The 22,392-nt window shown below is 39.0% G+C and overlaps 2 protein-coding genes across 5 annotated transcripts in view; one reads left to right on the plus strand and one right to left on the minus strand.

The window, feature by feature from the left end:
* Window positions 1-1,255: 1,255 nt before the first annotated feature.
* On the minus strand, window positions 1,256-12,126 carry LOC306998454 (uncharacterized protein). Of its 4 annotated transcripts, XR_013797561.1 has the most exons (8): window positions 12,049-12,126; window positions 10,812-10,852; window positions 8,117-8,193; window positions 5,891-6,479; window positions 4,120-5,755; window positions 3,498-3,574; window positions 3,221-3,374; window positions 1,256-2,031 (listed from the first exon to the last, which is right to left on the minus strand). XR_013797561.1 is itself a non-coding variant. In XM_079612544.1 (5 exons), exons 1-3 carry the CDS (start codon window positions 8,281-8,283, stop codon window positions 5,705-5,707), a joined length of 807 nt encoding a protein of 268 aa, XP_079468670.1. In that variant the 5' UTR covers window positions 8,284-8,285; the 3' UTR covers window positions 1,256-2,031; window positions 3,221-3,374; window positions 3,498-5,704. The 4 variants fall into 4 exon arrangements, 1 of the variants encoding a protein (XP_079468670.1); XR_013797562.1 differs by having other exon boundaries at window positions 3,498-5,755; XR_013797563.1 differs by having other exon boundaries at window positions 3,498-5,755; window positions 5,891-6,885.
* mylk4a (myosin light chain kinase family, member 4a) overlaps window positions 3,378-22,392 on the plus strand; it is a 36,066-nt gene continuing 17,051 nt past the window's right edge. The window contains exon 1 of the mRNA XM_079612533.1: window positions 3,378-3,544. Within this exon, the coding sequence (XP_079468659.1) occupies window positions 3,407-3,544 (138 nt within the window). The 5' untranslated portion in view covers window positions 3,378-3,406. The remainder of the gene's footprint in view (window positions 3,545-22,392) is intronic.

A 22,392-nucleotide genomic window follows, 5' to 3' on the forward strand; every position in this document is an offset into this window, starting at 1 on the left:
ATACCAGTATCAAGGTACATACTGTCTGGCTTGTTGGTAATTTTGCATTTAACTAAAAGATCTGCGAACAAAATATGAGGCGAGTTAATCATAACATGAATGAAATCAAAATTAAACAAGACTTTAAAATGTAACTATTTACATTGCACATACCATGATTATGTAGGTGCTTTTTGAAGTCAGGGGCACGACACAAGATGTGCTGACCCTTAGGGCAATGCCAATGGCACCTCTTTTGTTGTCGGGCATTCAAACAAAAGCAAGGTACACAATATTTTTCTAGAAAGACAAGAAAAAGTTAATACATTGTAACTTACAACAAACATGTAAAATGGATCTTTGTGTTGTTTGGTCCTGGCTTGTCTCTCTCTCAACCCAGGGATTCCCCAAACCATCTGAGGTATAATTTCCGTTGTCCTTTTCAATTTAGGAGTTGGTCCTTCCCCTGTTGCTGGGTGTTTTCGTTTGAATATTTCCTTTTTTGCCTCTTGAACCATATTTTTAAACCATTTCTGAACATCTTTGATGAATTGTGGACGCTGTTAACTTTTTCAGTTATTGTGGTCCAAACCTTGTTTTTTTTGCTATTTGCGCTGTAATCGCTAAATTTGTTCATTAAAGTCGATTTGGCAACATTGCATTCCTCTAATATGCAAATGTTTTCAGCAAAGGAAAACTGTGACGAGCACGACACTGTCGGACATTTTGTTTAAATTGTTAGTTGATTTAGACTGTCTTGATAAAGATAGTTGTGAGCTTATTTCATGCAATGGTCTTTCTTCAGTGACTTTAGTTAGTCCGACTATATCTTAGACACGGTCTTAAGATAATGACTATGCTTATGCAACCGACCCCTGAATCCATCCGTGTGTGCTTACCCGACAGAATATTTCAATGACACGAACCCAGCGTGAGCCGCCCCCAACCTTATCCTCTTCCCTCATTGCCACTCCAACACAAGCTCAGCAGGAATCCTTGACACCACCAACACCTGCCGGTATGTACGTCCTTCTCCTTCGTCATTTCTTCAAAGCTCATTAACCGTCCATCTGGCGACTCTGGTGCGCAGTAGATTTATTCTGCAATGCAGTTCTTGAGGGATTCTTGAGTATGCACAATCATAAGGACTGCATATGTTTTCACCCCTCAACAGTTGTCCAGTCTTAATTAGGATTGTTAGTGACTGCACTGCTTTCATGCATGCAGTGTTTCATTCTCGTCTTCCATGATTGGAATTTTCTTTATCATTCTGGCTAGAGTGTTTTAATGTGTAATCTTGTTTGTGTAAGTATATTTATCTCTGTTATGTTAATAACAGCTAATAGACTGTGCTATTTCAGCAATCCTTTAAGATCATTAGAAATCACACTGTATGACATGAATCTAATAAACTTGGGTACGACATGTATGTAGACTATACGATTGTAGCAAAGTTCGTTTTTATGGGAAGAAGGAGGCGGGAACTGGCGAACATTTAAAGCCTTTTAATATTAAAATTGTGATGATGAAGACTCAGAAAGCTCATGCGGATCCATGTGCAGAGTGTTTAATGAGACAGCAGGCAGAAAACAGTATAAGAATACAGGTAGGGTCAGTAAACGGGGCAGGCAGTCCAAATGAGGCAAACAAATCCAAAACATGAAACAAACAGGAAAACCACCAGAAAGTCCAAGTCCAATACACAGAAAATTCCAATACAGTGTTGTATCCAAAAGGAAGAACAATACTTTGCAAGTCAAGTGTGTGCAAGATGGGCTATTTATAGCCAGACTAATGAACAAGAGGCAGTTCAGGTGTGTTTGTGACCCAGAACGTCAATACTCAGGTGATGGCTCCCTCCTGTGGTGCACAGGTGGTATTACAGATGGACGTACTGGTATGACAAAAATAAACAAATACAAAACCAAAGTAACATAAATATCTTCCTGGTCCTCTCTCGTCCTTCCCTATCGTCACTCCTCCTTTTATGCTTCCAAAGCTCTTCCAAAGCCCTAGGCCTCGTCCTGTGTAGTCCTTTGCAGTATGACAATTCTGCAAATGGAGCTTGAGGTAAATATTTTTAAAGGACAAGTTCGGTATTTTACACTTAAAAAAATTCTGATGAAATAGAACGGTTAAGATTAAAATTTGGACACATGCTGCTGTCCCGAGAATTTTCGGTTTCTTTCGCTTGAATGACTTCAGTGCCGTTCTTTGGTCTTTTCTCAAAGAAAAACTTAACTCCAAGTCCTCCAGAGTCGCGGCCAAAGCCGATTCAAAAGACCGCTGTTCGCCAGCAGCAGCCGCCATTCTTTGTTATCAAGTGGCAGGGAACCGTCGCAACTCTGTCGTCATTATGTTAAGCCCGCCCCGCCTACTCTATACACGATGTGATTGGCCTAACCCAATTTAATTTCTAAGCTCCTCGCTATAGACACCCTCAGACAAAACAAGCTAATTGAATATGTCAGCATATGTGACTGCTGGCCATTGATTCATATCATAAATCATTTGTCAACATACTGTATGTGACTGCTGGCTAATGTTTCATGTCTCCAGCTGGCACTTGTCAACTTCGTAGGATGAAGGACAGACAAAGTTACGTTGTTTACGGTCTTTGTTAAATAGTCTTGCCCGTGCTGCCACCGGGAACTAATGTTGCCATTGCTTGTTGCCATTATAGACATTAAAATGAAGTAAAACCGATTACAACCTTCGTTTCAGAGCTGTCCAATAATGCCAACCTAAACTATAGACCTAAACGCGTCAAGCTGCGAACCGGATGTTTTGAGCATCCTGCCTACGGGTAGTTTCGCGTCCCAAGAAAAAGGTGAATATGATAGAATTGTCTGGTTTATGTAACAGGGGTTCCCCACAAATAACCAAAATACAACTTATTATAGCTCAACCTGAAGGGTGTCTATGTAGTATTTGTATTTTTATGACATTAAATGTCCAAACAAAGAACTGCAATCTGTGTATATTTGGTGTTCACAGAATGATGTTGAAAGCATACTTTGTGAATGATAAAAAATATGTTTCTATTGAAGGAGCTGAGATATCGCTTCATATGCACCTAAAGCTTATCATTTCATGTGCACTTGGTGCATTGGTGTCTCAAGTAGAGGGGAACTGGCTGCCTTGTCAAGCATGAGCTCATTGCATAACAGTTGTTGTATCACAAGGATGGTAAGTGAGAGTGAAAAGAGGGCAGCCAATTCAAATAGCCTTATCTCTTCACCTGTCACTCTTGTGTCACTAGAGACAGATGGGTTTGTCCCCTTGGTCCTTCCAGTAGTCACACAAGGTAGGGAAAAAGGGGGCGTTGATTTAAGGGAGGCCCTCATACTGCAAAAGCCATGTTCTGTGCTTATCTAGACACCCACATAACAGTCCTATGAGAAGAAATAACAAGTAGTCAGTGACAATGTATTGTTTCTTTAAGGGCAGAGAAACTTGGATTGTTGGCAGTGTGTGTATTATGGCATCGTATCTTTGGCAGAAAATCTGGGACTTACTCTCATTCCGGAGAAAAGCCAGATCCTCCTCATCCATCAACGAACCGGTAAATGTTTGTTTGTTTTCTTTACTGTAACTGAAAAAGCTGAACAACTGTATTTTCTGTTTTATAGCTTCAATTTGCAATCTGATGCATTTGCAGTTGCTTAAGCAAATAGTTTTCAGGGTAAGGTGGATAGGAACTGAACCTGCCAGCTGTATTTTTACAGATTCAATGGTTGCTCAAGATAGCAACTGATTTGTTCCTTTCAAGTAGTTCATAACTCTGCTTTATAAACATTGTGCCATTGGGCAGATGAAAAAAGTACTTCAAAACACGTCGTGCTTGTTCAGTGTGATGCAGTGATATATGAGCGAGCATAAACAATGAGTGCAGACATACACATTTTTAATGCATGCCATTCAAATCATTTTAATTTCTACACCCAAGTACAGACTTATAATTAATTTATACAATATTTGATTTATTAACAGCAAAAGACACTTTTCTAAATGATACCATGCTATATTTAAACATATCAAAAGTAGTCATGCATCTGGAAACAATGTAAGTATTTGGCAGAGCACACCATGTCAATTCATTACACACTAGATGTGTAATAGTTGCAGAAACTCATTCACCTGTTTCCCAGAGAGAAGTTGAGCAGCAGTGACGTAAAGAAGTTGTCAGCACCTGATGCAGTGAGTCACGTAGCTTTAAGACTTTACAACATGTTGACAAATGCCCTGTGGTGAGGTTGGAAAAGTCCCTCGTTTCATATGACTATGAACTGGAGTCATGTGTAATCCATTGATCCTTGAGATCTGAGTATCTGATAGTCCATTTGTTAGCGCCTTTATTTCAAGCACATTCATCAGTTAACATCAGGCTCAATCTGTAAACAGTTACAGAACAAATTAAGACAAGTCAAGTTTAAGTTAATTTCTTGCATGAAAAGTAAGTAAGTTGCAAACTGTTGTTTGGTATAATTTCTCATCAGTGATCTCGCTTCAAAATCGTGATCTCGATTCAAACACCCATGTGATCTAATTCGATTCACCTGTCTATTAAACCTTTGACAAAATCACACCGCAACATTCAAATCTGCGTTGACGTTGCCGCTCAAGTTTTGTAAACACAAAAATCCACACAAGATCTGATTTTTTCGCATCCGATCTGAGCCACTTCCAAATGTGGTTTTAAATCAGATACATATCCTATATGTGGACATCCGTCCTATGTCTGAACACGCATATCTGATTCCCCTTATATATTATTTTAATTTTATATATATATATATATATTTATATATATTTATATTTATATATATATATACAGGTTATACATCAGAATGTCGACTCATTATTGATGTAGAGAACCTGGAAGCACTGGATGTAAACATTATAAGAGAATGACACGAGAGGATTTTGTTAAATAAAGTCGTAATTTATTTTTGTGCACGAAAAGTGTTCTCGTCACTTCATAATATTAAAGGATTAATTCACTTTCAAATAAAAATGTCCTGATAATTTACTCACCCCCATGTCATCCAACGACTTCAACCAACCGGAACTGGACAAATACTCTGATTCATTCTGAACTTCTGACCTGTAATGCTCCTGAATCATAATCATACACTGTTCACTCATTGGCCAGAGGAGAACTGGCCCCCGACTGAGCCTGGGTTCTCCCAAGGTTTTTTTTCTCCATTCTGTCACCTGATGGAGTTTTGGTTCCTTGCCGCTGTTGCCTTACCTTCTGGCTTGCTTAGTTGGGGACATTTAATATTCAACAATATTATAGATCTGCCTTAAAGGTGGATGATGATGAAATTGTTTTTTGTATTATTTTCATGTTATCACTGTGAAGCTGCTTTGATACAATCTGTATTGTAAAAAGCGCTATATAAATAAAGGTGACTTGACTTGACTTGACTCATCCAAGATGTTCATGTCTTTAATCCTTTAAGGTTGAACTACTATAGTTGACTATTTTAACAATTTCTTTACTATCTTTCTAGACCTTGAAAGTGGAGGTTAAAATGCAGTATATGGAACGATATATAAAAATATCTTAATTTGTGATCTGAAGATGAAGGAAGGTCTTACAGGTGTGGAACGGCATATGAGTGAGTAATTAATGACAGAATTTTCATTTTTGGATTCAACTAACCCTTTTAAAAATAATCATATCAGACTGCATTTTAAAATGAAGCAAACAATGGCATCAACTTAAATGTAGGTTATACCCAGCCACCCGGTTAAATTCTTGATACACCTGAAATAGTACACGAAAAAAGTATTTGTTAAGAGAACTGTCAAAAATGAACAAATTTCAAATTAACATCTAACCATCATGTTTATTAATACTCATTTCAGTACAAATGTTGCAAATATAGGCATTTCCCTTTACCTGACTTTCTCTAAAAAGTGCTGGCCAACGTTGAAGTATTTGGCTTACAGGAGGCTTGTTGATCACAACATCTTTTCTCCTCAAGGACAGAGTCATGTCCATCTTCTGATTAATAAAGATGGCATCAGGTTTTTTTTTCTTTATTTCATCCACCAATTTCTGTCTGAGCATTTCGAGACTGGAAGCATCCTGCCCATCTGGGAGGTCAGGTAAGTAGTTGACCTCCCCTTTCCTTGGCTTCTTAATGTTCTTGTTCGGTGGATCACTGCTCGTAGAGTATCTTCCTCTTTTTCCAGCATTAACCATGATGTCTGTGTGTCCAAGGCTCCTCATTTTGGATCGGTAATTTCCCATTTTGTCTTTTAAACTGTTTGTCCATCCACAGTATCCAGAAGGCGATCCTGGTTCTTGAAGGCAGGGGTGAGTATTGACCAGTGCCTTTGCAACAGCTCGTAGATCCTCAGAAGTTGGGTATGCTTTGAACGAATATATGGTCTCTGCCAGTTTCTGAAGAATGTCATGTTTTAATTCCTTTGTCACTTTTAGGTGCGTTCCATCTTTCAAGTAGATTAAATTAGCTTGACGCAGCCTAAATTCAACATCGACAGAGAATTTTGGAGTCAAAAAGATATCAGGCCATGGCATTCTCTTTTCCTGGGGTAATTCCGAGGTCAATACTGTCTGCAGTACTTGGAGCATCACTCAACATATCACTTGATGTCTCCATTTCACCTGAAGAGAGTGGCACCAATTCAATCACCGGTATGATTTTCACAGTTGGCTTCTGAGGGAGCTCTGACAGAACGGTCAGATTGCAAAGTTCGTTATCAAACTCTGGATCTTGAAACTGTAAAGTAAAATTGTAGTCCAGTCTCAGAGTGTTTTTTTAAACAACTAATTCATTCTTCAACTGAGCCTGGCTTTGTCAGCTTTACTTTTCTGATATCAGCTTCCGTAAGAATAACTCGAAAGGTCATGGTCTCATTAGAAGCCATCTGGAAGGAAAGTACAAAAGAGTTAATTTAGCAAAGAATAAAACGCTCCAGGGTCACCATCAGTTTACCATGTACACTATAGGCTGAAAGTGGAATAATATCATTCAGGTCTTTAAGCTGAAGTATGCAAAAAGATGGCATATCTGGGCAGCAAAGCTCAAAAGAACGAAGGTGCTCAAAATACCATGATGTCATCACTTTGCACACAAAAAGTACTTCTGTATTCACTGCAACAATGTGAGTAATTTGCTTGAAATCGGGTAGCCCTGAACATGATCCAGCTGACAGTATCATGTCTGTCTTATAATCAGTCCCGTTAATGCAGACAGATGGTGCAACAAGAAGTGCTTGAGCTTGAGGGAGTTTTTGACCAAGTGCTGTTTGAATGTTCTCTGGAAAGGTGGTAACTAACACTTACCTTAGCCATTTCCACGTCCAGCTTGAAAAAAGAACTGCAGTCTAGCTGATGGCTAAGAGCCCTCTGGTGTTTCAATGCAAGTGTCATGGCAACATTGTTGAAGTTATGGGCATCACGTATAACCTTTTTGAAAAACTTATGTTTTCCTTCAAAACGCATTGTCCAGACTTCAGTAAGTGGACCATGTACCCTAATCAGTTCAGCGTAGTGTTCGATGTAGTGGTGTTTTGGTTGCAGTTTAAAGTCAGGAAAGGTTAACTGCAGAAGGTCCCTATGCTCTGCTACTTTGTAGTCAAGGATGTATAAAGACTCTTCATTAAACTGAGGTGCCACAACTAATGCAACAATGTCCTTGAGTAGCATGAGTATTTCCCATGTGTTGTCACCCTCAGGAATGTAATGGCCAATAAGCAGAGGAAGAAGCCTAATTAGACACCAATTCTCATGACCATTTCCCCCAATTGTGCCCTTGGTTGAGAAGGCCTTTGAAATCAGCTGAGGCTGATCAGTTTTGTCAGTGAATTTATAAGGAAATGATCTGATAGCTTCATTCAACACATCTAAGGTGATGTATTTCTTTGCCATCAGGTCTTTGAGGCAAAGAGACAACTCCATTGGGACTATTCCCTCAAAGACATCATGCAATATGTCAGGGGAATAACCACCAATGACATGAAAATGCTCCAAATTTGCTGTGAGTGGGCATTATCTTCTCACACCTGTGTATCAACCAGAATTTGAATCCTGCAATGTTTCTTGCACATGCCTGTTGTGTTTTTCTCTCTCTCTGAGTTGAAATGCACCAGATCTTACCTCTTGGTGTTGTGTGTCAATCCTGGATGCCATGCAAAATCTGCAAAACTTGTCCACAATGAAGCTTTCATAAAATCCTGCAAGAGAATGGGCACCGAGGTTATCTGCTGACACAAAGAGTACTGTCCCTTTAACACTTCTACCAAGATGCTCAATGTAGACCCCATGCTGTTCGGTGTTTCATACTCACCCCTGTGAGTGGCTAAATCACAAAGAAGTGGGTACAGAACTCTTTCATAACCACACTCTTTAACGGTTTCAGTGTTGCACAGAAGAGCAAGCTGAATTGAGTTTAGTGTCGATCTGTATTTTCCATGCAAGTTTGCAATAACCCAATAAAGTGCACACATCTTATGTTTTTTTTTAGATGTTCCTAAAGGGTTAGCCACTTCAAAATCATCAATGTACAAACCCAGAGCAATTGTGAATTCATCACAACTAAGAGGTGTATTCTCTCTAAAGTTTGAGCCATCACTACATGTCCTATATTCATGTGTTTTATGTTCTTGTTTTGACATAGCCTTATCCAAAATGTCTTTCTTGTTTAACAGGTTTTTTAGCATCTGTAAGAGGGGAACATATGCTACTGTTTTTTTTTCCTTTCTCAACAACGAACTCTATAGGCATTACCAGAGGAAAGTTGCGCATTACATACGATGCTCTCCTTTTACTAGCTGCAAGACATCCATTTTTTCCACATGATTGGGACAATATGTCACTCTCTGCCACAGTCTCAACCACCTCCTTCAAAACTGACTCATCTACATCTCCAAAGTGTTTCTGAAGAACAGCCTTCACATTCTTGTTCAAAAGTGGCAGGGCCAACTGAACTATTTGGCAAAGCTGTTGAATTACTTCCTGAACAGAGTTCTCTGGCATATGAAGGATGGTTTACATTTAAAAAAAAGAGCTGCTAAATTATGTTCCAATTGTTCTCCTAAATCTTGAGATTGTGTTTCGCTTGCTTCTTCATTGAAATCATCTTGGCCAAATTCACCTGAAAGCATCTCCTGCACAGCACATTCCTGAGTGTCAATTACACTGTCATCAGTTTCATTCTCATTACTCTCTATTCTTACTATTAACTCTGGTTTAAACATTCTCTCATTTTGACCTTGGTGATGCTTACTTTTGTGTGCACTGAATGTGGAATATACACTGCTTTCAAAATAACAGCCTTGAAATGGACATTGAACTTTTTGGTGGTCTTTGAGATGTCTACGCCGAAGGTGGGCAAAATATTCAGTAATCTGACAGGGTTCAAGAAAATCACAAAGTTGACACTAAATTAGCTTCAAATTTTTCCTCCGATTGTTGTTTTTCTGTTGCTGTATGAAAACGGGATAAGTGTATTTTAAAGGGCACCTATTATGGAATTTTGAAATTTACCTTTCATGTAGTGTGTAACATAGATCTAAGTGAACAAAAACATCCTGCAAAGTTTGAAATATGAAAGTGCACCGTATATAAAGTTATTGTCTTTCAAAAGTAAGAGTCGACTCCGAGTCATTTTTATGAATCGTTAGAAGACCGAAGCTTTTTCTCTGACTAGATGACGTCAACTTGTCAAGTTATTTGAATACGATACGCCCACTTATTGCGCTCCAAGGCCAGGGAAAACATCAGGGCGACGAGACGCTGTGTTCTGAAGTGCGACTCAAAAGCAAACCTTTTTCAACTGCCCAAGGAGGAGCATTTGAAGACTAAGTGGCTACAATTCACTATACCACAGAAGTATAGTCTGAGCCTTGTGCTTTGTTCGCACCATTTTGAAGACGATTGCTTTTTAAATGCAATCAAACTTAGATTCGCGAGTCGGCTGATATTGAAGGAAGGTTCAGTTCCAAGTGTATTTGCATCAGCTTCCTCCTCCGTATCACAACCTGTAAGTGTTATTAATAATTTTTGCTTTTATATTTTATGTAGCATGCTTAATAATTATTTTGTTTGTTGTGTAGGCTAAGCACCGTTTAGCTTCTAGGTCTCCAATGGCAATTGTATTGAGATATGTGAAGTGTTTGTCGTTGTTTTCGGAGTTGTCTAAAGAATAGAATAATACCTCGTAGTAACGTAAATCTGCATTTTTTGTGTGTAAAAACGTTATGTTTATGCATCGGGCCAACGCAAACAAAGACTGATTGTGCTTTTACAATATGAACTCTGGGCTATGCTCGCTAACATAACATTAAATTATTTATCTTATTTTTCGTTTTTTACTACAAACTATAAAGCAGTGGACTATAATCATTATTAGAACACAATTTAATTGATAAAAGCATCATTGTACACCGTGTTAAACATTAAGTATTATCTCTGTAAACACTGCTGGGTCATCTGACCAATCACCGCAGATTAGCGTCGCGCAGAGGATGGGTTTGGAAAAACGAGTCGTTGAACGAATCATTTGGGAGTCGGTGAGCAAATCAGGTAAAAATAAATGCATATTATACGACAACAAAAGTGTTTTTTGTCATTGCATGCATGTAAAACTGTTGTTGGGGACTCCCTAAACAACATTAGGAACATTTTAAATGTCATAATAGGTGCCCTTTAAGGCTATTGAAAGACTTAAAACTACATAAACATTCTTGATATAGACATGGAAAAGGCTGGCTTCTTGCATAGCTCCCATGTTTAAGTCTGTAATGTTTTAGCAAGTATCCCCTTTTGTCACAAGCAAATATGCAATACTTACAATTCCAGATCATCTTGATTAGCCTTGCATTGAACTTGAATCTGCAGAGTAACAAAAAAACATTAGATTGCTTTTTACATGATAACAAGAAAAAAATGATCTTTTGATCTGTAATCTACTACATTTATATCCAAAATAAAGTACTATCTAGCTATCCATTTATTTATTTAGCATGTCGATACAATAGACTGGCATTAACTGGAATGTATTAGCTAGCTAACACCACTCTGATGAGCACGAGGTTGCATTTTTTTTAAGACGACTTTACATGGGCTAGTATTTCTTGTGGGCAGTCGAATTTCAATTTAAGCTATTTTGTTTAATACTTCACTCATAAAGAAATGTAAAAACTTCTAAAATGAATAATTATTTATAAAGATAGTTAGGCCTAATGATTTAAGAATAAAGTCGCGGTGTATTTAAGCCATTTTAAACATTTCTAAAATGGCAAACCGCCAAGATGCTAAATCACCATCGAAAAAAGATATAGTTTTAAACAACAGACGACGTTTTCGTTCATTTGTTTAATAAGAATTATTGATCAAACAAGGTTAAGCATTAGATTTTAAATGCGACGATCCCACAGAGCATGTCGTATATAAAAGTGTCGGTTGCAACACGATGGCGAACGTTAAAGGTGAACTAAGTAACTTTTTTACCTTAACTGATCAACTTCGGAGTCACTGGAATGGTTATATTACTTATTTTGGGTTGAATGGTGGTGGTTTCGCACCCCCCTGTTGCCCGTGAGCGGAAAAACAGCGTTTGCAACTTTGGGCCGGCGGCCCGCCTCTTCGTCTGGAAGTATCGTGTGATCACAAGTCTCGCGAGGTAAAGAATTGCTTTACTGCAAAAAGAAATCTGCTATAATGCTGTCATTATTGCGCTCCCTCACGCTGTTGGAACCCGAATGAAGACGACGTTGCAAAGAGTTTCCCATCTGCTTTGATGTCGTTGATCTACTAAGCCTCTAGTGTCTGAGAATAGCCAGCGAGTTTTTAACAGTTGTTGTCAAATATCTATTCCGAAGCTGCGGGGGGAGCTCTAGAGAGAAACCTCCGAGCAAAACGCGAGGATACAACAAAGAAATCCCGATCTTACTGAGTGCTGCTTTAACATGTAAACACAGCCTAAACTTACATTTATTTTTACTGGCTAAATGTTGTACATCTCATTTATCGATGTTTTATGATGTATTCGCTGTTTCAGACCAAAATGTAAAATCCTACTCACTCACCAGCAAACGTTGATGAAAATGCGCGCTGCAGTACATCCGTGTCTGGCGTCAGTTCAAAGAGCCAATCAACAGCTTCCTTGTATTGCGTTGCATTGACAACAGACTAAAATAAGCTAAGTTAGGTACATTTAATTTAAACAATTCAATAGAATGAAAAGTATCATGCAAATCGTACAACAAACAAAAAACATGGAGTAATTGTGCAAACATTTTGGAGTTTATGTTTATTGTACCCTAAGTAGTTTGAATTAAAACAATTTCAGGGATTACAGTGTATGTATCGTTTGTTTGAACAACATTTACCAAATTTTCTTTATTTATTTAATAATAAAATTAGCCTATTACTATAACATGCAGTTTCAACTACACCAAATATTATGTTGTTTTATTATTATACAGCAAATGTCAATAGCTCTTTTTTATTTTTCATGTTTGTTGTAGGCTTTTTTGGAAATTACTAGTATTTCATCCTTATTGTTAATTGACATCAGCCCCACTCATGTTTCAAAATGCGGCAATTGCAACTGTTTTGCAAAATGTCCCTTTGCGCAAATGTTCCTGGCGGTCGATTGACTTGGTTTATTTTTGCCGTGGTGATTTTGCCGCGCTGGCTGTAATAGGCATTCTGGTTGACTACCTACTGTACATCTTTAAGCTAGTTGGTGGCGACAAGTGACAGTTAACCCTCTGGGGTCTGAGGTGTTTTCTGGGTCCTGGAGGTGTTCTGACATGCTCTAACATTTGTGCTTATTTCTGTTACTTGTGACATATTCATGGCTAAAATCGTATTACGCTGCATTCAGCACAAACTCTGCTACAATAATATGTCAGCAGCATGTATGTAAAAGTTTTTAGTTTTGAGATAATAATATTTATGCGTGGTTTGTGAAAATTACAAAAAAAATTTGTCTTTGTAATAAGGTCATGAAACCCAAACTGATTATTTATTCATTGTATCACGTAGCCTAGAATATTTGCTCCAAAACTATGTGAAAATCACCTTGACTACTCATTCAGATAAGACAATATATTGATTTACAATTTGTAAGACATGTCTCGTGTAAGAAAGCTGTATGCGAGTAGGCGTAAACCACCCCATGAATATTGAGTGTTTCACACCTGAGAGAGACAAAGAGCCTCCCATAATGGCCCTATTAGGAGCTCTCAGGGCCTATGAGGAACTTTGAACAAAGAATGAGGAGATTTAAAAAAAAAATGGCTTTTTGATTGTTTGGATTTATTTACAACACAACATAATCCAAAGACACACAACAAATTGCAAAAAAGCACATTATTTAAAGGGGGGGTAAAATACTTAGTTTCAGTCAATCTCATGTTAATCTTGAGTACCTATAGAGTAATAGTGCGTCCTTAATATCTCCAAAAAGTCTTTAGTTTCATCATATTTATAAAATAAAAATACAGCTTTCCGATTCTAACCGGAAAAAGCCGAGGTCCTTGATTCTGGGCGTGGGCGGAGCTATAGAGTCAAGCGGGAGCGCCCGGGAAGGTTTGCTTATTATCGATCGTGGTGCGGTATGCCATATTACTATATATATATAGTATTTGGTTTGCAAATCCAGCGACGACCTGGGTCTTGTTAATAAAACATTCGTCACTGAAATGACCAGAACACAAAACCGCACTTGCCACACTCCTTTGCTGTCCCGGAAATACAAACTGCATCCACTGTTCCAGTAACACTGGGTTCTTTGGGAAGCTGAACAAGGTAAACTTTCCCTCACATCCCAAAACACACTTTTTTGGAGACATTCTTGACATCAACCATTCCTATTTAGCACTGCTGATGATGATTTCCGGTAGTAGCGCGTCGATGCATAGATATTATATAGAGATATATGATGTCTATGCGTCGATGAGCGCGGTCTTTCTCTCCTCTGGTCGACGTGTGCGTGAACGCGCTTTTCCGAGAGCAATGCTCATATAAGGAGTTCCACTCTGGTCTACGTCATTAGATCTACGATAGAAAAAAACCAGCCGAAACGTGTTGCAACCCGGAAGTATGATTTTCAGCACAGAAATTCTCTGTTATTCGTTCAAAATAACTTTTCAAACTTTGGCCATTATTAGCATGAGAATCCATCTCTTTAACACTGCAAACAACTCTGAATACATGAAACACCATTGTACCCCCCCTTTAACACACTGAACTAAAGACAGAGACTTAACCAGTCACACACCTTTGTGCCATTCCTGAAACATAGTACATACCTGTAATTTCCCAGGTGTTTGATTTTCACTTTACCATGTTCTGCTCATGTTGAAGTCAGCAGGACTATACCTAAAAAAAAAGAAAAACCTGTGAACATGCTGATATCAAGAGAAACTAGGGCTGCACGATTTTGGGAATACATTTTAGATTTTTGCTGGTTAAAATTTATAAAATACACACAAACACACATATATATATAAAATGAACACTAGGTTTGTTGTGCCTTGTAGGCATACAGTACGTGCAGGGCTGCATAAAATAATAATAACAATAGTAGGCTATAGCAGGCATCGTTAACAAGGAACACTTCAGTAACACTACACTAGAGAAAAATATATTTATTATCATATGTTACTTCAAATGTTTACATCGATATGACGTCACATCGATATGACGTTATGAAATGAGATTGGAGTAAAAACATGATGCCTATGTTTGGTGCGTTTTGCGGATCGGGGCGAATTTTTCTGTCCGAGCCCAGCCCGCGTCCGATCGGCATAAATATATATTTTTCTCATACTAATTACACATGTACGTTTGTTTGTGTGGAAAGCATTCGAAAATTTCAACACATGAGCGCATCAGCGCGCAGAGCAACAAGGCTCTTAACACAGGCGCGCATGCACGTGTTTCGTTGTCACGGCTACATAAACAAATTTCCGCACACAGGAAGACAGATGTTATGGTAATATTTTACATGTATTTTAATCACAAAAACGAACGTTTGCATCAAGTGAAAGCATCAGGCACATTGGCTACCTACATAATAAGCTGTTTTAAATGTAAAATGTTCAATGCTGCGCTGATGTGGGCTCGGGTTGGTATCCATCCTCTATTTCAAACACACAGCGCGACTGAGAACATTCACTGAAGCATCGAGCAACAGTTCGACTGCAATGTGAAGTTTATGCAACAATACTAACTAATATAATTCAGAATTATTTCTTACCTTAAAATCTTTCTTGTCTTCAAATCGTGTTCTTCTTCTTCTGATGTAAATCCAATAATCTCACAGCGTGTCTTCCAAACTCGACGAACAGCAGAGGATTGATGAAGTTCGGTGCATTGTTGTTTGCGTGCACGCGTGGAAAATTTTGCATATCAATATATTTTGCACGTGTGGGTGTGATCAAGTTAAAACTAATGAGCAAGGGTTTGAGAAACTGGATATCTTGTTGGTTTTATACAAATTACTTAAACAGAGAATATTTGTTTTCGTTTTGAATCAGATAATTTAAAACTGGACACTTAAATGATTATAAAGATATAGAGCTCATAAATGTGTGACAAGTATTCGCTGAGTTTTGTTTATGTTTAGAGACGTCCTCAAGAAAAAAAAGTTCACGAGACGGAGAGGCAGAAAGCACACCCTGTTTAATTTATTTATTTTACAAAAGCACAACGCTTTGTTTTGATTGTAAGTGGACACATACAAAAGTAGACATCTCACAGATTCTTTTTTCATATTTATTAAGTCTGTATGACCATATATGACGGAGTATTTTAAGTTCATTTAGCTGCTATGTAAAAAAAATTGCGCAAATCACGCTGGTGTGATTGCCGACCCCAGAGGGTTAAACATTAAAAAGATTCGCACACAAACGTAGATTCATCCAATGAGTCATTGAATCATTAAACCTGTTTTTAAAAAAATAATTAATTAGAATGAATTAATGACTGCAACAATTAACATTTTGTCTGAACCTCTAGTAAGTTGTATTTTACATTTTGTTGAGTTGGCAGAATTGTGATCTCTGTTTCAAACTTAAAAAGTGTGTTTCTCAATTTATCCTGCAGTTCTACTCATGGTAGTTAGTTTCCCTTTTCTTTTTCTTTTTTTGCAACTGGAAACACAACCTCTGCCCTAAGAATGAAGCCATAAACACTTATGTTTTGTCATTTGAAGAACAGTGCTTTTCCAAATGTTTAATTTGCCACTTATTGTGGCTATATGATTAGCGTTTGATTAGTTTATATTTATTTTTCTATTTGTTCTGAGCTCATTTAGTTGAGTTGTCGTATTTAGATTGCATGGGCGAATGCCATTATATATTTTTTCTCCCAGGGCCACCAAAGGGAGGCTGAGCTATGTAGTGTCAGGTGATTTAGTGCTGTCAGACAGTTGGTATGCTCATTGTCTGCAACTAGGATAAATAGGATGGCCACCCTATATTGTCATGAGGCTGAATTTGAAATAGTCACCTTTTCTGATGTTCACAAACAGTTGCACCATCCATCACCCAATTTATTTATTTATAACTGCAGAGTCACAGATGCAGCATTTCTCCGTATGGTTTTTATAGCAATTTACAAAATGAGTAATGGAACAAAGCTATACAATACATCTTTAGTAGATTTAGATATTTTAGAAATAGGCGTAAGATGACAATTACATCGAGAGTTGTCTAGAGGGATTCTTTATATTTCGCCAACAAACAGAATAGAACTGTTTCAGAGATAGAACCAATGCACGTGGACAGTACTCATTTATCTCCAACTGAAAGACTCTGTCGGGTGACCCAGAATCTTTGTTTATACTGTGGGGCAAGTGGCCATTTGATTGCTGCTCGTCCCATCCGCCCACTACGCCCCATGGTGAGTTCAGTTACGAGTTACAGTTACTGTCCTCCTCGACTATGGGTCAGCCAGCAACTCAATCTCTGCAGGCAGCTACAACTCCAGAAAGCTACAACTAAAACACTGTATGTCTGAATGGTACAAGATACTGTCAGTGACTGGAAGAGTCCTGGGCCGAGGTTACGTTCGCTATCAACTTGTGATCCTGTGAGTGGGCTGCCTGCATGAAGAGTCTTTTGCACCTCTGGTTCTGGAGGATTCCACCACCAGTGTGATCCTATGACACCCATGGCTTGTTCAACATCAACCGGTGCTATCCTGGAGAACAGGTGCCGTTCTCCAAAAAGGCTCAATGTTTCCCTGAATGTTTTCCTTAACTCCCTCAATCTTTTCCAAGACAACTTTCAGTGATTCCAGTGAACTCCACCTCTATTGAGAGCCCTATCGCTCAGCAATCTCAAATTTCCCAGCCTGCTTTGCAGACATCTTTTGACCAAAAGACCCTCCAAATTGACTCCACAAGGGACTGTGGCATCGACCTGTAACCAGGCAAGCCAGTGCACTGTAGATGAGTATATCCACTCTACACCCCAGAACAAAAGGCCATGGATGAGTACATAAAAGAGGCTCTAAAGCAGGGTTACAACTGCCCTTCTACTTCTCCTGCTGCTTACAATTTTTTATGGCCAAGAAGGACGAAGGCTTGTAGCCCTGCATGGATTACCGGTCACTCAACAAGATCACAGTTAAATTCAGATACTCACTTCCCCTCATCCCAGCAGCTATGGAGCAGCTTTGCGGGACCAAGCCGGTCTTCCAGAGTGCATACAACCTCATCCGAGGGGGACGAGTGGAAGACCACCTTCATTACACCAACAGGGCAATATGAATATCAGGATATGCCGTATGGCCTGGTAAACTCCGTATTCCAGGATTTCATGAATGAGGTGCTCCGGGACTTCCTGAACCACTTTGTGGTTGTTCGATGATATCCTGATCAACTGGATCTCATGGTCAAACATCATCAGCACGTGGAGGTCCTCCAGACCATCTCTTCCTAAAAGCTGAGAAATGCAGTTTCCACCAAAGATCCGTCCACTTCCTTAGATATCAGATCAGCCAATAAGGTGTCAAGATGGAGGAGGGGAAGGTTGCTGCAGTCAAATCCTGGCCAACTCCCACCACAGTCACTTGATCACCAGGCTCTCTTACCACCATGCAACGATCCTGTCACCGGAGAACTAATCACCAGCACCTGTCAATCGTTGCTCACCTCATCAGTCACCAGTTATAAGCACACACCTCAGGACACGGACCCAACTCAGTGATCTCCATGCGAATCCAAGTGCCAAGTGCCATGTGACGATTCCAAGACGTAATCATTTTGTGTATTCCCTCTTGTTTCTAACTCTGCTTCCAAGTGTATATTCGCCTGCTAAACTTACCTGGTCAATGCTCCAATGCCAGTAGACTAAGGTGTGTGCTTCATCTGCCAGCTCTCCATTAGTCATCTGTAAGAAAAAGGACTTTCATTATCATCACATCATCACCCACAAACTATTTCATTTATTTATTACACACCTGCTCTTCCTGCAGCTGCTGTGTCAAATAACATTTTTATCTGGATTCACTTACCATCCTGCTCAGTGTATGTGTCCTGACAGTAATGAATTGTATCAGATTTGCCTTATGTTTTGTATGCCATTTTCAGTTTTTTATTTTATTTTATATAATACTTGTAATGAAATGATTACAGCTGGCAAAAATTAACAGGTTCAGTCTGAATGGCTGGCTTTATGCAGGTTGCATATACAGAGTCAGAGCACACAGGTTTTTATTAGTCCACTAGGAGGTTTTGTTACCAGTTACTCGGCTGCTATAATTAGCTCTCCTCAGAATGAACCAGTCACTGTGTTGTCTATAGTTTGTCCGGTTGGGGGGTGTGAATCTTTGAAAGAGTTTAATAGTTTTCAAGAATTTTGTTTGAGGCATCCAGCAGACATATCACCCTGTAGTCCAAGACTGGTTGCCCACTGAATCCAAGCAGGGCTGAGCCTGGTCAGTACCTGGATGGGAGACCTCCTGAGAAAAACCAGGTTGTAGTATTTTTGAATTACCATGCTACCATGCATGTAAACATAGTGAAAGGCGACCGCAGAAACCAAAAGCCGAAGCGTGAATCCGATGCTCGTGGCCACCCGCACAAGCCGCAACACAGCGAGGAACAGCCGCAGACGATGGAGGAACCAGAGGCGGCCGGAGCAGCCGCTGCAGCAGAGGAGCGAGACCTGCCCGGCAGTCAGGAGGAAGAGCCCGGGCAGACTAGTCACAGAACGATAAAACAGCGTCTTTTCAGTTTCGAGTCAACTAGTAACCTATTTGTATCAATTATTTCGATTCTGGCCTCTGTAACCGGTAGGCGTGGCCTTGTAGGGCAGCGAAGCAAGTGCATTCTGGGAGTTGTTGTCTTTCATCCACATGAGCCAAAAATATATTTTCTGGCTTTTCTCAGTCTAGAAGGCACCAACTTCAAAAATAATTTCACATTTCTACTACATAAATGATCCAATTTAAATACACATTCATCTTTCCTGCGGTGAAGTATCCCTTTAAGCTTTAGCTCAAATAAAATTATTGTAAACTGGACAGTTGAAGCAATGACTGAACAGACTAATCAAATATAATATTCAGAATTATTACATACTGTTGGTAGTGCAATGCAGTTACAAGCCATTTGTGGTCCTTACATTAGCTTCTTATCAAATCTTGGGGGTTTTCATCCAAATTTTTTGACATTTTCAAAATACAGCACAAATGTGTTGAGGCACTAAAAGCCAATTAGCTCAAGCTTTTTAACTACAGTGCAATGACATGCAAAGACAGTTTTTCTCCCCTTATTTGATATTAAATTCTATTCTTCTACTAGATAAGCATACAGAGGTTGTATGTGTACTGTATCCACATGAGCTTCAGACTACTACACTAGCCCTGAGGACAGCTTGTATGTTACCTATCCTTTGGGCACGTGTCATGTCTTGGTTCCGTCACTGGAAAGTTGAGTGGTTGGCAGGCAAACTGATATTGGAACTGAGGGCCAAGGGGTTGCAAACCATCCCCAAATGTCCTGGGACAAAGTGTTCTGGCTAGATGGAGGGGGCTGCTCAAGGCTCCCCTGCTGTGAATGGGTGGTGCGACGTCACACTGAACTAACTCACACTGTGTTTATATGTGTCCATCTCTCGCTCTTTTTGGGACTCTCTGTAATTCATAAATCAAGTATTATAAACAACATAAAAACTGCTCTTCTCTCTTTCCGTATACATACAGTATATTTGCCCACCCTCATTCTGTTGAAACTTGTGGGGTTTTTTTCTCCTGTGGGACACAAAAGAAGATTTGAAGGAATAGTTCACCCAAAAAGGAAAATTCTGTCATCATTTACTCACCCGCAAGTTGTTCCAAACCTGTATGAATGTCTTTCTTCTGTTGAACACAAAGGAAGATCACAAGCAATTTGTCATAAGAGCCAACAATATCCATTGTACACAATGCCAAGTTTAAATTATTAGCTAGATTAGTACAGAGATTTAAGAGTGAATAACCACTTAAATTTACCTGTTTTCATCATACAAAGTGATTGTATTTTTACATCATACAAAGTGATTGTACCTCAGAAGACTAAGATTAAACCACTGGAGTTGTGTCATTACTTGTTCTCTACTTTTATATAGGCCTACTTTTTGGAGCTAGAAACCTTTGGACCCCATTGATTTTCATTATTTGGACAAAGCAGCTGAACGCATTTTGTATTTCAGAGAAGAAAGAACATCATTATATGGTGTAGGAAAAGTAGAGTTTCTAGCCAAACATCCCCACTCTACAACAATTGACGACCAAAAATTACTGTCAAACTTGGCAATGGGTTTTGGGTATAGAGTGGATGCACTGATGTAACAATTTCATCAAAGTTTATCGGAGGGCCATTTAAAACAATAAAATGACCAAAAACGCTGTCACAGTAAATGGAATGTCCAAAAATAAACACATTGGATGTAATACTTAATTGTTAAGTTGTCCGTTAAAAGCTGAGATCAAATATTGGTTCAATATTTTTTATCTGTATTTCAGGACTACACCAGCCTTGGTATACCTTGGAAGCTTTCATTGCAAATATACTGTAATTGGCGTTTACAGTATCAAATTATTGCATAAACTGTAAAGTAATGTTAATGGTAAAAACATTCATAGAAATGGTGATCTTAATCAGGTTTTCAAAAAGACATTTAACATTGATGTTGTCTGATGGGTGACATACGAAACAAATATTCAAACCCAGGTTTCCATTGGATTTTTTTTCTAGCACAGGGTCTTCATGTGCTTCCATCGTCCTGTAGCAATAGCCCTCTTGTGTGTATCCGTTTACCCAACTTAAACTTTTCATCTTGCCAAAAGAACAATTCGTGCTTGGACCTGTTTGGGGAATTCAGCCCTAGTTCAGGCTTCAAAACATTTGTCTCACCTTGTCCAAGAGGTGACACAGTATGCCTCAATCTCTGTAGCTGCGTATTCATTACTGCACAACATGTGTTATTTAGCTTTCATATCAGTAAATGAATGGCCTGAATGCAGTGTATGTCATCTTGGGCAGCTGTGCAGCTTTTTTTTCTCCACGCTGCCATAACTAGCAGCGCAGCTGTGTTTGTCACTTGCTCACCGCAGCTACGCACAGTAAGACTTGGCTTAATTCTCAGTATGGCTGTATTACCTCCTATCTATCAAGTTTCATTGTAAACTGCTAGTAATATAAACTCAAGAGAGTTTTTGTGCTAGCTCCCGTTTAGTCATCAGTCTCACGGTTTTGTTGTCTTGAAATGGTACTGGCCTCTGCCGTTTTGTGTTACTCCGACTGTCCAAATTTATACTCTGGCTAAGATAGCTGATGTTTTTTTCTTGGATATGCTGATGGGCTGAACATATCAAAATTTGCTGTCAATCAAACTCACACTGGAACAGTGGCGTCCTTGCCTGTACGCAGAGTACGCACATTGCGTACCCTGACAGCACCAACATTTAGATTTGATTTCTGTAACCATTGCTAAATCATATATGCCATTAACAATCATGTATGTCAATAAATATTTTTGAAAACTGTGGGTGACTTTTCCCTTGCCATGTTTGTCTTTCGTGTGATTCAATGAGAAAGTGATAATGTTTTGAGACGGTCTCTCATTTAAAGATGGAGTAAGTCTACTAACTATGCTGAAAATCTTTTCCCTTCTAATTCTAATGTTAGTTTGCCCTAACAATGTATCCAGGTTCCTATACAAAGGTGCATTAAACTAATCGTTTTTATAAAGCAAGTGTCGACTGATTGCATTTTGATTAGTTGAGTTGTCCTTGAACATATTTGTGCTGCATTGTCACACAGTATCTATTTTGTCTTAGACAACATAGCATAGAGTGACTGCCGTCTACATTTCAACTGTCATCTGTTAGTGTCCAAAGACAGGTGATGCACACCCTGGTCTCACTTT

Source organism: Phoxinus phoxinus (genome assembly GCF_949152265.1).
Source record: "Phoxinus phoxinus genome assembly, chromosome: 5".
In the NCBI taxonomy this organism is placed as follows: domain Eukaryota; kingdom Metazoa; phylum Chordata; class Actinopteri; order Cypriniformes; family Leuciscidae; genus Phoxinus; species Phoxinus phoxinus.

Bases quoted from the DNA above. Each gene is read 5' to 3' on its own strand.
- LOC306998454 (XM_079612544.1), bottom strand. From the start codon at position 8,283: ATGGGGTCTACATTGAGCATCTTGGTAGAAGTGTTAAAGGGACAGTAC. The intron at 6,480-8,116 runs GTAAGATCTGGT...TGTTGAATTTAG, and splicing joins TTGACACACAACACCAAGAG to GCTGCGTCAAGCTAATTTAA. The intron at 5,756-5,890 runs GTAAAGGGAAAT...GTACTATTTCAG, and splicing joins CACTTTTTAGAGAAAGTCAG to GTGTATCAAGAATTTAACCG.